Source organism: Rhinatrema bivittatum, chromosome 7 (genome assembly GCF_901001135.1).
Source record: "Rhinatrema bivittatum chromosome 7, aRhiBiv1.1, whole genome shotgun sequence".
In the NCBI taxonomy this organism is placed as follows: Eukaryota; Metazoa; Chordata; class Amphibia; order Gymnophiona; family Rhinatrematidae; genus Rhinatrema; species Rhinatrema bivittatum.
The window spans coordinates 119,375,581-119,390,038 of NC_042621.1; the positions used below are offsets into that span (position 1 = coordinate 119,375,581).

Consider the following 14,458-nt stretch of genomic DNA (forward strand, 5'->3'; position numbering starts at 1 on the left):
CAGGTTTTAGCAAGCTGCTCAGTTTTTCTGTATTGATGCTTCTCACTTAACTCCTTTCAGAAAATGTGCAATGATTTCTGCTCACTATGGACTAAGTGATGTGTTCGACAACCTCATCATTTCTCTCTGCAAATTCACAGCTCTCAGCAGTGAAGTAAGTTTTTCCTTTGCCATCTTCCATGTATTGGTCTTACTGAAGAAACAAGCATGTTCAAAATACTGAGGAATAATTTGGAAAATAAAAAGTTGCTGTCTGAGTTGCATATCTCCAGTTTGCTTTTCTTTTATTTTTCTATTCCAGTCTTCTATTCCAGGTGACAGCATGACTCTTGGATATTATAAATTAGGGTTGGAACCAGTTCCCAGTGTCATCCCTTACATTTTGGGGTCAAATATCTGAAAATAGGAGAAAAATGTCTAGTGTACTCAAGAATAGCACATAGCAACAATAAGCATGATATCTGAACAAAAAAAATCAGAATTGAACCTAGTAAAATAATCCACATATTTACCAACTCATAATTAATTTGTATTCATTTGGGAAAAACTATATGTCTGATTTGCAATGTTGGAAACCAAGCTCAATTTGGTTACTAATGGCAAGTTTACTAATTCAGTCCAGTAGCTGATATCTGTGATCCTCCTATGTTTATTGAGATTATTGACAAAATGACATGATTTTAAGCACCGGGGTGCAGAGAGTTCTATAGCCACACAACTAAATGACTGATCTGGCATCTCTGTGTATATTTCAGCTATAACCATGAACAAAAAGAGCAAAGCATTGTAGGCACTAGGTTGGAAGTGTAATTGTTTGAGCCAAAGCAATCAAGACAAAATTCCCCACCTGTCTGTCAAAAAAGAGAGAGGAAAGTAAAGAGCAGTCTGGGTAGATGACATTTAAAATGTGGTTAGCATCTAGAAACATAGATGTTTTTAAGGCTAAGCCCAGAGAACCGCACACCAGATCTTCAGATCATACCTACGACTTGATGATAAAGCATTGTCTGTTTCCTAGCGTGTAGCCAGATGGACTCAGGACCAATGGGTATTGTGCTCTCCTGATAGCAGATGGGAAATGGAGTGAGATTTCAAAGCTGACGTCAGCCTAAATATACCCGTGCAGCGTGCTTAGCTCTTCAGTATTTCTCAGTCTCCCATAGCAGATGCGGACACTATCCAAAAGAATAGTATAACATTTACAAAAAAAGAAGAAAGAACAAAATTTACCTTTAAGAAGAGAGCCCCACTTCTCCTGCGGTGAAACCTAATGGTCCTTCCCCCAGTCGAGACTTTCCTGAGGTCGATTCGATTTCCCTCAGAGGTGAGCCTTAGTCCGCCGGCCAATTCCTGGCATGGACGTTGCCCCCAGGGTGGCTGAAAGGCAGCGAGTGCAGATTTGAGCACGGCGGTGAAGGTATTTCCCTCTTCCCCCTGCAGCTGGAGATTGCCCAGCACGCGACCGGTAAGCGCCAAGACCAGGGTAAGGTAGAAACCTTTTCTTCTAAGTCTCCGGTCTCCAAGGCTCAAATAGCCGTACCGACCTTCCTCCGAGGTTTAAATCAGGTTGAGCAGCCGCCTTCTGGCTAGGCCCCGATCTGGTCGAGGGTCCACACACGTGGATACCCTCCGGGGGGGGGGGGGGGGGGGAGTCGCCATCTTGTTGCCAGGGTCGTCGGCGCCATCTTCCCCCCTCGCCGTTGGTACACGCGAAGCAGGCCACAGGCCCGAGGCGCATAACTTGAGCGCGTCCGTAGGGATACACGCTTAACTGCGCGCACATCTGGGTTGTGCCACGTGCACAAAATCTTCCGCCTGTACACATAACTTGTGCTTACATACTGTGCATATCTTCTGCGCTCCTGACGCGCACAACTAAGAGCATCCGCGTGCATAACTCTCGCACAGATGAATTTTTAAGCCCTACACGCACACAAACAATGGCACCACCATCCAAGAAGGCCAAGAGACCCTTCCTTTGCCCAGCCTGCCACTTGAGAGCTGCGCAGCCTAAATTAGAATCCCTTCTGTGCCAGCAGTGCAAACAGAACCAGGGAGAGCCCAATCAAAACCTTCCACAGCCAGGAGCGGGATCTGGAACCACTGATGATGGCACCCCGGACCTAACTATGTCCAACTCGGCACCCCCACAGGAAAGTTCCTCCGGGGCTACCACTACATTCCCTCCTGGCATCAACATGGACCCAGTAACCTTCTCCTGTGTGGAATTTTTCAAAGGGCTGCAAACCTTTGTCCAGGAGCAACCAGCCCCAGTTGTCCACTTGCCTCAAACTCTGCCGGAAGCACAAGCACTTCCCAGCACCTCCTGAGGCTCTAGAGACATGCCTCTCCTATCCAAGATCATCCCGGATGGGGAGCCAGACACCTCAGAGGAGGAAACTGACTCCCTGGAAGAAGGGGAAATCCCCCCAGGGATGGAGCCATACCGGACCATGCTCAGATTCTTCCACAAAGACGAATTACCAGCCCTCGTGTCCCAAACTATGAAGACACTGGATCTCCCAGGCACGGACCCTACATTGGAACCTAAAAAGAATCCCATGTTGGTGTACCTCTGTAAAGCCTCATGCTATTTTCCTATGTTGGAGCCCATCAAGGAACTGATTGACCTGGAATGGAATGCTCCAGAGGCCAGTTTTAAAGGGGGACGGGCACTAGAAGCCCTATACCCGCTGGAACCCACGGCCAAGGAACTTCTACACTTCCCTAAAGTGGATGCTGTGATCTGCGATGTCTCAAAATGCACCACAATCCCTGTGGAGGGAGGAGTGGCACTGAAGGATGCCCAAGACAGAAGACAGGAAGCCATCTTTAAGCAGTCCTTTGATGTCTCAGCAATGACACTACAAATTGCCTCCTGCTGCGCCTTGGTGGCACATTCCTGTTTGATCCTCTTCAGAGACGTTACCACGCCCGGAGAAGCGATGGAACCTGCGGTCTCCTTTTTCACCGATGCTACCGCTGACCTCAGGCACACATCATACAGGGGTGTCGCCGCCACAGTGGCGGCCAGAAGACAATTATGGCTCCGAAACTGGTTGGCTGACGTGACTTCTAAGGCAAATCTCACAAAAATACCTTTTAAAGGATCTTTCCTGTTCAGAAGCGAACTGAAGAAGTTAGCCAACAAATGGGGCGAATCCCCACTACCACGATTACCTGAAGACAGGAACAAAAGAACATATCAGCGCTCTCCCCCTCCCCCGAAGAACCAAGGGTAGAAGATTGCAGCGTTTTAAACCTATCAGAAACACATAGTCCCAAGCACCTCGAACTTCAAGAAGGTTTCAGTCCTTTCGGAACAAGCACATTAAGAGAGGAGCAAGCTCAGGGGCAGGCTCTGGCCATGCCCCACAATGAGAAGGCGCAGACCCATCCACAGGAAGAAGACATAGGGGGCAGACATATCCTCTTCTACCAAAGATGGGTCGAAGTAACATCGGACAAGTGGGTCCTAACTATCATTCGAGAGAGTTACACCCTGGAATTCCAAAGTATCCCCCAGACAAATTTATGAGATCACTGTGCCACTCCCACTCCAAGAGACTGGCAGTGGAAACTACGCTAGCAAGACTACTCAGCTTGAAGGCAATAACTCCGGTGCCTATGTCTTAACAAAATACTGGTCACTATTCCATCTATTTTATCGTGCCCAAGAAAAAAGGAACACTTCCGCATGGGAACCCTACGCTCCGTTATAATGGCAGTGCAACCGGGAGAATTCTTAACCTCCCTGGACCTATCTGAAGCCTACCGTCACATCCCGGTCCATCCAGGACCACCAGGGCTTTCTGCGCTTTGCGATACTGGGCAATCTTTACCAATTTCAAGTGCTACCTTTTGGATTAGCCACCGCTCCCAGAACCTTCACCAAAATTATGGAGGTAGTAGCGGCTGCACTGAGGAAAGAAGGAGTTCTGGTACATCCTTACTTGGACGATTGGCTGATCAGAGCAAAGTCTCTGGAAGAGAGTCGCCACGCGACCACCAGAGTCAAGAACTTACTACAAGAACTCAAGTGGGTCGGGAACACAGCCAAGAGCTGTCTACAGCCCTACCAGTCACTAGAATACCTGGGAGTCCGGTTCGATACCAAGATGGACAAGGTCTACCTTCCCCCTCCAAGGAGAAGGAAACTGATGGGACAATTACGAAACCTGTTGAACTCTGTTCGCCCCAAGGTATGGGACTACCTTCAAGTCCTCAGCCTAATGACCTCAACTCTGGAAGTTGTTCCGTGGGCAAGGGCCCATATGCGACCACTACAACGCTCCCTATTGTCACAATGGAATCCAGTGTCCCAGAACTACTCAATTCGCCTCCAGCTACCGACAGAGGTTCGGCATCAGCTTCAATGGTGGCTACAAGAAGAACACCACGGACGCAACTCTGCGAGGGTGGGGAGCCCACTGTCAGGAACTAACAGCCCAGGGACAATGGAACAAAGAAGAGACAGAATGGAACATAAACCGCCTGGAAGCTTGAGCGGTCAGACTAGCCTGCCTGCAATTCAGCCACAGACTCAGAGTCATAAGAACATAAGAAACATAAGAAATTGCCATGCTGGGTCAGACCAAGGGTCCATCAAGCCCAGCATCCTGTTTCCAACAGAGGCCAAAACCAGGCCACAAGAACCTGGCAATTACCCAAACACTAAGAAGATCCCATGCTACTGATGCAATTAATAGCAGTGGCTATTCCCTAAGTAAAATTGATTAATAGCCATTAATGGACTTCTCCTCCAAGAACTTATCCAAACCTTTTTTGAACCCAGCTACACTAACTGCACTAACCACATCCTCTGGCAACAAATTCCAGAGCTTTATTGTGCGTTGAGTGAAAAAGAATTTTCTCCGATTAGTCTTAAATGTGCTACTTGCTAACTTCATGGAATGCCCCCTAGTCCTTTTATTATTCGAAAGTGAAAAATAACCGAGTCACATCTACTCGTTCAAGACCTCTCATGATCTTAAAGACCTCTATCATATCCCCCCTCAGCCGTCTCTTCTCCAAGCTGAACAGCCCTAATCTCTTCAGCCTTTCCTCAAAGGGAAGCTGTTCCATCCCCTTTATCATTTTGGTTGCCCTTCTCTGTACCTTCTCCATCGCAACTATATCTTTTTTGAGATGCGGCGACCAGAATTGTACACAGTATTCAAGGTGTGGTCTCACCATGGAGCGATACAGAGGCATTATGACATTTTCCGTTCTATTAACCATTCCCTTCCTAATAATTCCTAACATTCTATTTGCTTTTTTGACTGCTGCAGCACACTGAGCTGATGATTTTAAAGTATTATCCACTATGATGCCTAGATCTTTTTCCTGGGTGGTAGCTCCTAATATGGAACCTAACATCGTGTAACTACAGCAACGGTTATTTTTCCCTATATGCAACACCTTGCACTTGTCCACATTAAATTTCATCTGCCATTTGGATGCCCAATCTTCAAGTCTTGCAAGGTCCTCCTGCAATGTATCACAGTCTGCTTGTGATTTAACTACTCTAAATAATTTTGAATCATCTGCAAATTTGATAACCTCACTCGTCGTATTCCTTTCCAGATCATTTATATATATATTGAAAAGCACCGGTCCAAGTACAGATCCCTGAGGCACTCCACTGTTTACCCTTTTCCACTGAGAAAATTGACCATTTAATCCTACTCTCTGTTTCCTGTCTTTTAACCAGCTTGTAATCCACGAAAGGACATCGCCTCCTATCCCATGACGTTTTAGTTTACGTAGAAGCCTCTCATGAGGGAATTTGTCAAACGCCTTCTGAAAATCCAAATACACTACATCTACCGATTCACCTTTATCCACATGTTTATTAACCCCTTCAAAAAAATGAAGCAGATTTGTTAGGCAAGACTTCCCTTGGGTAAATCCATGTTGACTATGTTCCATTAAATCATGTCTTTCTATATGCTTTACAATTTTGTTCTTGAGAATAGTTTCCACTATTTTTCCCGGCACTGAAGTCAGGCTCACTGGTCTATAGTTACCTGGATCGCCCCTGGAGCCTTTTTTAAATATTGGGGTTACATTGGCCACTCTCCAGTCTTCAGGTACAATGGATGATTTTAATGATAGGTTACAAATCTTAACTAATAGATCAGAAATTTCATTTTTTAGTTCCTTCAGAACCCCAGGATGCATACCATCTGGTCCAGGTGATTTGCCACTCTCTAGTTTGTCAATCTGGCCTACTACATCTTCCAGGTTCACAGTGATTTCGTTCAGTTCGTCTGCCTCATCACCCCTGAAAACCATCTCCGGAACTGGTATCTCCCCAACATCCTCATTTGTAAACATGGAGGCAAAGAATTCATTTAGTCTTTCTGCAATGGCCTTATCTTCCCTAAGAGCCCCTTTAACCCCTCTGTCATCTAATGGTCCAACCGACTCCCTCACAGGTTTCTTGCTTTGGATATATTTAAAAAAGTTTTTATTATGAGTTTTTGCCTCTATGGCCAATTTCATTTCAAATTCTCTCTTCGCCTGTCTTATCAATGTTTTACACTTAGCTTGACAATGCTTATGTTTTATCCTATTTTCTTCAGATGGATCCTTCTTCCAGTTTTTGAAGGATGTTTTTTTTGGCTAAAATAGCCTCTTTCACCTCACCTTTTAACCATGACGGTAATCTTTTTTCCTTCCTTCCACCTTTCTTAATGTGCGGAATGCATATGGACTGCGCCTCTAGGATTGTATTTTTAAACAATGCCTGTTGAACACTTTTAACCTTTGCAGCTGCACCTTTCAGTTTTTTTCTAACTATTTTGATATAGGCCACAATCGTGGCCTATATCAAAATAGTTAGGCCACAATCGTGGCCTATATCAACAGCCAGGGAGGAACCAGGTCCCAGCAGGTGTCTCTAGAAATAGACCCTCTCATGGGGTGGGCAGAAACAAACCTCCAAGGGATTTCGGCCTCCCACATCACAGGAAAAGACATTTCCTCAGCGGATTATCTCAGCAGAGAGCGCCTAGACCCGGGGGAATGGTCGCTGGCGGACACAGCCTTCCAGATGATAGTGAATTGATGGGATCCCCCAGCCATGGACCTCCTAGCAACTCGTCACAATCCCCAAGTCCCCAGATTCTTCAGCTGCAGACGAGAACCACAGTCTCAAGGAATCAACGCTCTCGTCCAGAACTAGCCAGAGGAAGACCTCTTGTATGCCTTCCCACCCTGGCCGCTACTGGGCAGGGTCATTCACAAGATAGGACTAGTTACCTGTGGTGCTCTACTAGTTGCCCCGGATTGGCCAAGAAGGCCATGGTACGTGGACATGCGAAGACTATTGGCGGGGAATCCTCTGCGTCTACCGCCATAGAGGGACTTTCTTCAGCAGGGACCGATCTCCCACGAAGACCCGGATCGATTCTCTCTGACAGTATGTCCCTTGAGAGGACTAACCTAAAGAAGCGCGGCTACTCAAAAGCAGTGATTGACACCCTTCTCCGAGCATGCACGTTCTCCACATCTCTGTCTTACATACGGATCTGGAGAATATTTGAAGCCTGGTGTGAAGACAGCGCCCTCCTTCCGAGGACAGCCAAGATTCCCATGATCCTAGAATTCCTACAGGACAGCATGCAGAAGGGGTTGTCTCTCAACTCCCTCAAGGTTCAAGTCGCTGCACTGGCCTGTTTCAGGTCTGAAGCTGACGGCATCAGACTATCAACTCATCCTGATGTGTCTCGCTTCCTGAAAGGAGTTAAACAACTCCGGCCACCTCTAAAGTGGCCGGTGCCTCTATGGAACCTCAACCTAGTACTAGACTTCCTAGCAGGGGAGTCCTTCAGACCAACAAGTGGCCTGTCCCTAAGCCTCCTGACCTTAAAGACTGCATTCTTGATCGCAATATGCTCAGCTTGGCACAACTCCGAACTTCAAGCATTATCTGTCGAGAACTGTTCCTCAGGTTCTCCCCAGGCACCATACAGCTGCATATGGTTCCATCCTTCCTTCCGAATGTGGTTTCCCAGTTCCATATGAACCAGACCATATCCTTACCATCACCAGATGAACACAGAGATTCGGAAGATTCACGCCTCCTTCGCCAACTGAATGTTGGCAGAATCCTAGTCCGATACCTCAAGAGATCGGAATCCTTGCGCAAAACTGATCACCTGTTCATTCTTCACAGCGGGAAGAAACAAGGGGAAGTGGCATCGCGTGCAACCTTAGCCTGCTGGATCAAAGAAGTCCATTAATGCTGTCTACATAGAGGCAGGAAAACCACTACCTCTACAGATCAAGGCGCATTCTACAAGGGCCCAGGCAGTCTCCTGGGCTGAAACCAGGCTGCTTTCACCAGCCGAGATCTGTCGGGCGGCGACATGGTCCTCCCTACACACCTTCTCCAGATTCTACCGCCTGGATGTCCAGGCCAGGAGGATACAGCCTTCACAAGGGCAGCAATAAGTGGGCCACGGGCAGCCTCCCACCTGGTAGGGGAGTAGCTTTTGTACATCCCATTGGTCCTGAGTCCATCTGGCTACACGCTAGGAAATGGAGAAATTACTTACCTGATAATTTCATTTTCCTTAGTGTAGATAGATGGACTCAGCATCCCGCCCATGGCTGCTCCAGAAATAGAGAACCTCGGATATCAATCTCGAGACTGTACGGGTAAGTCTCGGCCTACCTTTATGTTAAGATACCTGCAGTTACCTAGTGTCGGCATTTATTGTTTCAGCGCACCGGCGGTCTCCAGTGCCAAAAACTTTTTATATATATAATCTGTTGAACCTGTTCAAAGTTAATCAAGTATACTCAAGTGTAATCAAGTATCAAGCAACATATATCCACACTGGCTTTTCGAGGAGAATACTGAAGAGCTAAGCATGCTGCACGGGTATATGTAGGCTGACGTCAGCTTTGAAATCTGACTCTGTCTCCCATCTGCTATCAGGAGAACACAATACCCATTGGTCCTGAGTCCATCTGTCTACACTAAGGAAAACGAAATTATCAGGTAAGTAATTTCTCTATTAGTACACAGTATATTTATGCAGGTCCATATTCAGCACCATTTTTCCAGCTAAGTTTGAACTTGCCCGAACAAATGGAAGGATTTGAAAATCCTGCCGCACTGAGCAAACCTGAGATAGCTGGATAACTGTTTATCCAGCTAAAAAGTTATTTGGCTAGCTCAGGGGTGGGGGCTTCCAGGGTAGAGCCAGCTAAATATCAATTTTCAGCATTATCTGGCTAATATAGCTGGATAAGTTTCTGACTTCCAAAGAGCAGTCCTAAAGTTAGCCAGTTAAACTTATTCAGCTAACTTTGACATAGCTGGGCATGCTGCTGAATATTGCAGCAAAGTTGGCCAGATAAGTCTGAATACGGATATTAATGTAAACATTGTTTTATAGAAAACCTTGGCAGCCATGCTGGTAAGAATCTGTATCTCAGCATGTGTAAGTTACTGTAATTTGAAAACTTTGTTACAGAAATGCCACCAACTTCCTTTGTCCATAGAAGTGTTAAACATTCTTGGCAGTGAAAAGGTTAATAAAGGACCAGGGAAGAGTTATTGAAAATGTTTGCTCTGATCATAAGTGCTTGGCCTTGGCTTTGTGGTTGTTCTTGTATTTCTGTCATAGCAACTGTGATGTTAGCACAAGATTTGCTGGGTCTAAAAATTAAACAAATGAGCACCTGAGCCACAACTAACTCTCACACAGCTGGTAATGGGATCCAGCTTGGATTAGAGAAAACCTGATCTCTCTAGATATGTTATACCAGTTACTGTGACAAACCTTACTGAAACCCAACCTCCATTTGTACACTAAGGTCACAGTGCAGTATGCACAGGGGACAGAACAACCTCCGAGATGTGTTAAATGTAGACATGGCTTGTATATACCTTTCTGTTCAGTTTTTTTTGTACAGCAGTAGCTTAAATGCTGTGTGTGCATTTTTCTTGTCAGGTGTGTTTTTGAGGCATGAGAGCAAATCTTGAACGACTTCTAACCCCTAGGCCCGTAAAAGCAATATTCAAAGTCCTCTCCATGGGTAAAAAAGTATTTTACCCATGGAAATTGGGACTTGAAAAATTGTCCAACCTGTTTGCAGGTAAGTCACTCATGGTTGAACAAAGTGCCTATTTTTACCTGGGGATAGGGAGAGGGCACACATAGGTTTGATTGGTACAAAATGCTCATAGTTTTGAATAAAAAAACTATACACAAAGAAAGCAGACACAAATCGCTACACATAATCTTTTTATTGTGCAGTATTCAAAGCAAAACTGCCAGCATAATTTTGCTTTGATTATTGGTGCAAACACTCAAGTGTAAAAGTACCCATGGAGTTTGCACCAGTACACCCACTTTTATTTACCTCATAAAGTTTAGAATGGTACATGACCTAAACTGATCTTAGAAAATTGATCTGAATTGATTTTTTTAAATAAATTATTTTATTGTTCCATTTTCTTTTAGTTTGACAGGTTTTGTAAAGCTTTGTGTTCCATGGTAGAACATAGTAAGATTAAAAAGTTTTAAGGTATAAAAAGCATGTTCATAAAACTGTGATTTCAGTACTACACTTCTAATCACTTGGATCAATTTCAGCATTCCATTTTTTTCATAAATTTATGTAAGCTGCATCTTCATTGTGCCTCTCAAAAGCAAGTTAGGCACTGTTCACTATTTTCTTTTTCAGACAAGCCACCTATATGTTTTAGAAGGATTTCAGAGAGATGTATTTGAATACTCACTCGTTTTCTAAAACTTTGATTAATAAAAACCGTCCTTGTGGCCCAGCGGCAGTGGTCCAGTGTGCCATATGGAGAATAACTAGCTATGTGTCTTAGGCCCAGCTTTACCCAGTGCACACATCCCCCCAGAGAAGTTGATTCTTGCCTTGTTCTGTAGGACACCTGCTGGACTTAGAATATGAGCCTGTAAATGGTTCCTGTGGAAACTGGTTCATACTATTCTTTGGACATTTTCCCCAGAAGGAAAGCCTTTGGTTTCTGCTTGAACATTGTGATACATGAATCAAATTATGGAAGAAAGGTGTGGAGCAAGGGTAGGCAACTCCAATCCTGGAGTGCCACAGACAGGTCTGGTTTTAAGGGTATCCACAATGAAATATGTATGAGGTATTTTCTGTGAGCAAGCAAGACAAAAACAGCCACAAGAGGCTGTGATGTCATCTGATGGTGCTGGCCTGAGCAAACCCTCTCAGAGCTCAAAAAAGAAGTCTATCTGAGCATGCATGGGAGTTTCCGCCCTCCAGCCCCATAAAAGTCTCCTCAGTTTTCTTTCTTCCGCAGTAGCGATAGGATGTTTTTCTCTCTCTCTCCTCACCAGCCTGCATTTTTTGATGAATGATTCTTGTTTGTTATTTTTCTTCATAGTTTTTGTTCTTTCTGCATGTTTTTGAATGTTCTTAAAAAAAAAAAAAAAAGTTTGTAGGAGGAGAATTTTTTTCTTTTTCTGCCATATCTAGCAAAAAAAACCCCCATTCAAGTTATGTAGGAAGTGTGACTGTAAGATGGCTTTAGTGGTCCTGCATATATTATAGCTCAAGTGTTTAGGACCATCTCATGACACCACAAACTGTGAAACATGTGCCAGAATATCTCCAAGGGCAAATCCATCTATGATCATTTTGACACTTCTTTTAGAGCTTCAGAAGTTGCTATCACAGCAAGGAAGTTAGTGTGGCCCAGAGCATCAAGGTTAAGAGAAGGTGTGTAAGATAAACTAGCAAATGCTGTATGTACTGGTGATCATCTTTTCAGTGACTAAAGTTATGGGGACCTTAAACATAATAAAAGACCAGACTACCACTCTGTAGTCTGACTACAGCTTAAATAGATCCAGCAGCCTCTTCGAGGAAATATCAAGCATAGAGAAGGCAGTTTTATTACTCCAGAAAGTATTATGCTCCTTATCAAAGGCAATGATAGCCTCAGCTCCAACAGCTGCAAGCTAGGGCATGCACTCAGGATAGGCTTCAGATAGAGACAGTTCCTGTATCAGTAGGGATCAAGAGGTTTTATTTGAAATATTTTCTTATCCCCCCAAAAAGAAACCATCCTTTCCTTGTCTTAAGAGCATTAAACAAATTTCTCAAAAAAGAAAAAATCAAAATGAACTCACTAACAACCATTCCTCTGCCATTAGACAAAACAATTGATCATACTAGATCTCAAGGATGCTTACATTCATATTCCCATTTATTCAGCTCACTGAAAGTATCTCAGGTTCACGGTACAAATCAAGCACTATCAGCTCCAATAGTGTTCAGCAAATGTCTAATACAATGAATCTATTCTTCACTCCAACTTCAATCTCTAGCATTAAAAGCATGTATGTTGAGCACCAGATCCTAAATGTCATGCTTCTTACTTCAGAAGCTAACAGTTCTTATGGCAGCAAGGAAACTGTCCACTAGATGTTCTTACATCTTCAAATGGCCGTCTACCGTACTGTGGCTCGATTTTTCTATGGCCATGGCGTCGGGGTTTCGTCGATGCCCAGACTGTACTCGCACCATGTCTATCACAGACCCTCATGGAGTCTGTGTAATGTGTTTAGGCCATGAGCATGATGTCCTGACTTACACCAAATGTGCCCTCATGACACCAAAAGGTCGCAAAGCCAGAATGGAGAAGATGGGACTCCTTTTCCGTGCTCACACCCCGACATCCATCGCATCGACGTCATCGGAACCGGCACCGTCGAAGTCACACCAGCATCGACAACCGTCCGGTGACCGCCCGCCATCGACGTCTTCACGGCCATCAACTCCCGTTTCTCCCCCTCAAGATCATAGGGAGAAACATCGCCATCGGCATCGTAAGTCTCGGATCATCGACCGAGCCACCGTCCAAGCCACCATCGAAGAAACCCCGTCCAGGACCGGCACAGACCATTCCTGCGACCAGGACATCGAGGCCACCCTCACCCGATCGGGGTTTGGGAGTCACGATTCCTCCTGTAAAGGTGGTCCCTCCGACTGTGCCTCAGCCTCCCTCTTCTGTCAAGGAGCCGGGGCTGATTGCCCCAGGTCTCCGGGAAGAACTAGACCGGCTGGTCCAGGAGTCCATCGACAAGGCGATGCAATGACTCCAGGTTCCTCCAGCACCGAGAGTGGAACAGGTCACGACCCGATTCCAGCAGTGCTGGCACAGCTGCTATCCCGGATGGAGGTGCTCATGACCACCCTTCCACCGGTGATTCCCGGGTCTCCGATGGCTCCGGTGCGCTCCCCGATGACAGCTTCATCGGGAGGAGAAACACCGTTCCGCATTCCTCCTTCGGGGGTATTGCCTCAGCCATCGATGCCATGTCGTCCCTCGCCACCAATTCATTCATCGGGGGTGATACGCACATCGGCGCCATCGATGCTGGCACCAATACCCCCCAGGGCGTCCACAGTGCCCCCGTTGATTCCTTCGATTTTCTCGGAGCCTCAGCCGGGCCCTTCGGGTATCCAACCCCCTTCTCGTCCTACAGGTCAGCCTGCTGATCCTTATGACACCTGGGGTGATGATACTTCCACAGACACCGATGACTTACCTTCACCTCCCTCTCCTACTGAAAGTAGAAAGCGTTCTCCTCCAGAGGACCTTTCTTTCATTAATTTTGTGAAGGAAATGTCGGAATTGGTCCCTTTTCAGCTTCAGAGTAAGATGATAGGCACCAGATGATGGAGCTTCTCCAGTTCCTGGATGCCCCTAAAGTGATCACTTCTATTCCCATTCATCAAGTTCTTCTTGACCTCCTCAAAAAGAACTGGGAAAACCCTGGATCCATTGCCCCAGTACACAGAAAGGCTGACACTACCTATCTAGTACAGTCAGCCCCTGGCTTTCAAAAATCTCAGCTCGATCACCACTCAGTTGTGGTAGAATCGGCTCAAAAGAAAGCAAAAAGGACAAAGCCTCACTCCTCTACCCCTCCTGTTAAGGAACACAAGTTCCTAGACAATATCGGTCGACGAGTGTTCCAAGGGGCCATGCTCATCTCCAGAATTGCTTCTTACCAGCTGTACATGACCCAATACAACAGGGTCATTTTCAAGCAAATACAGGACTTCTCTGAAACCCTGCCTGACCAATTCCAAGAAGATCTTCAAATCCTTGTGAACAAGGGCTTTGAGGCAGGAAAGCATGAGATAAGAACAGCTTACGATATCTTCGACACCTCCACTAGAGTATCTGCAACTGCCATTTCGGCAAGACGCTGGGCCTGGCTCAAATCTTCTGACCTTCGCCCAGAAGTACAAGACAGGCTCTCTGACCTGCCCTGTATAGGAGATAATCTGTTCGGTAAACAGATTCAGCAAATAGTGGCTGAATTAAAGGACCATCATGAGACCCTCAAACAGCTCTCATCAATACCTTCTAACTTCCCCTCTAGACAGCCCTTCAAGAAGGACTCTAAGAAGTCATTCTTCC

The 14,458-nt window shown here is 45.6% G+C and overlaps 1 protein-coding gene across 5 annotated transcripts in view; it reads left to right on the forward strand.

The window, feature by feature from the left end:
* Positions 1–14,458, forward strand: part of GBF1 (golgi brefeldin A resistant guanine nucleotide exchange factor 1) — a 739,811-nt gene that overhangs the window by 550,632 nt on the left and 174,721 nt on the right. For all 5 annotated transcript variants that reach the window (XM_029609015.1, XM_029609018.1, XM_029609019.1 and 2 more), the window contains one exon: positions 61–154. In XM_029609015.1, coding sequence (XP_029464875.1) covers positions 61–154 — 94 coding nt within the window. The remainder of the gene's footprint in view (positions 1–60; positions 155–14,458) is intronic.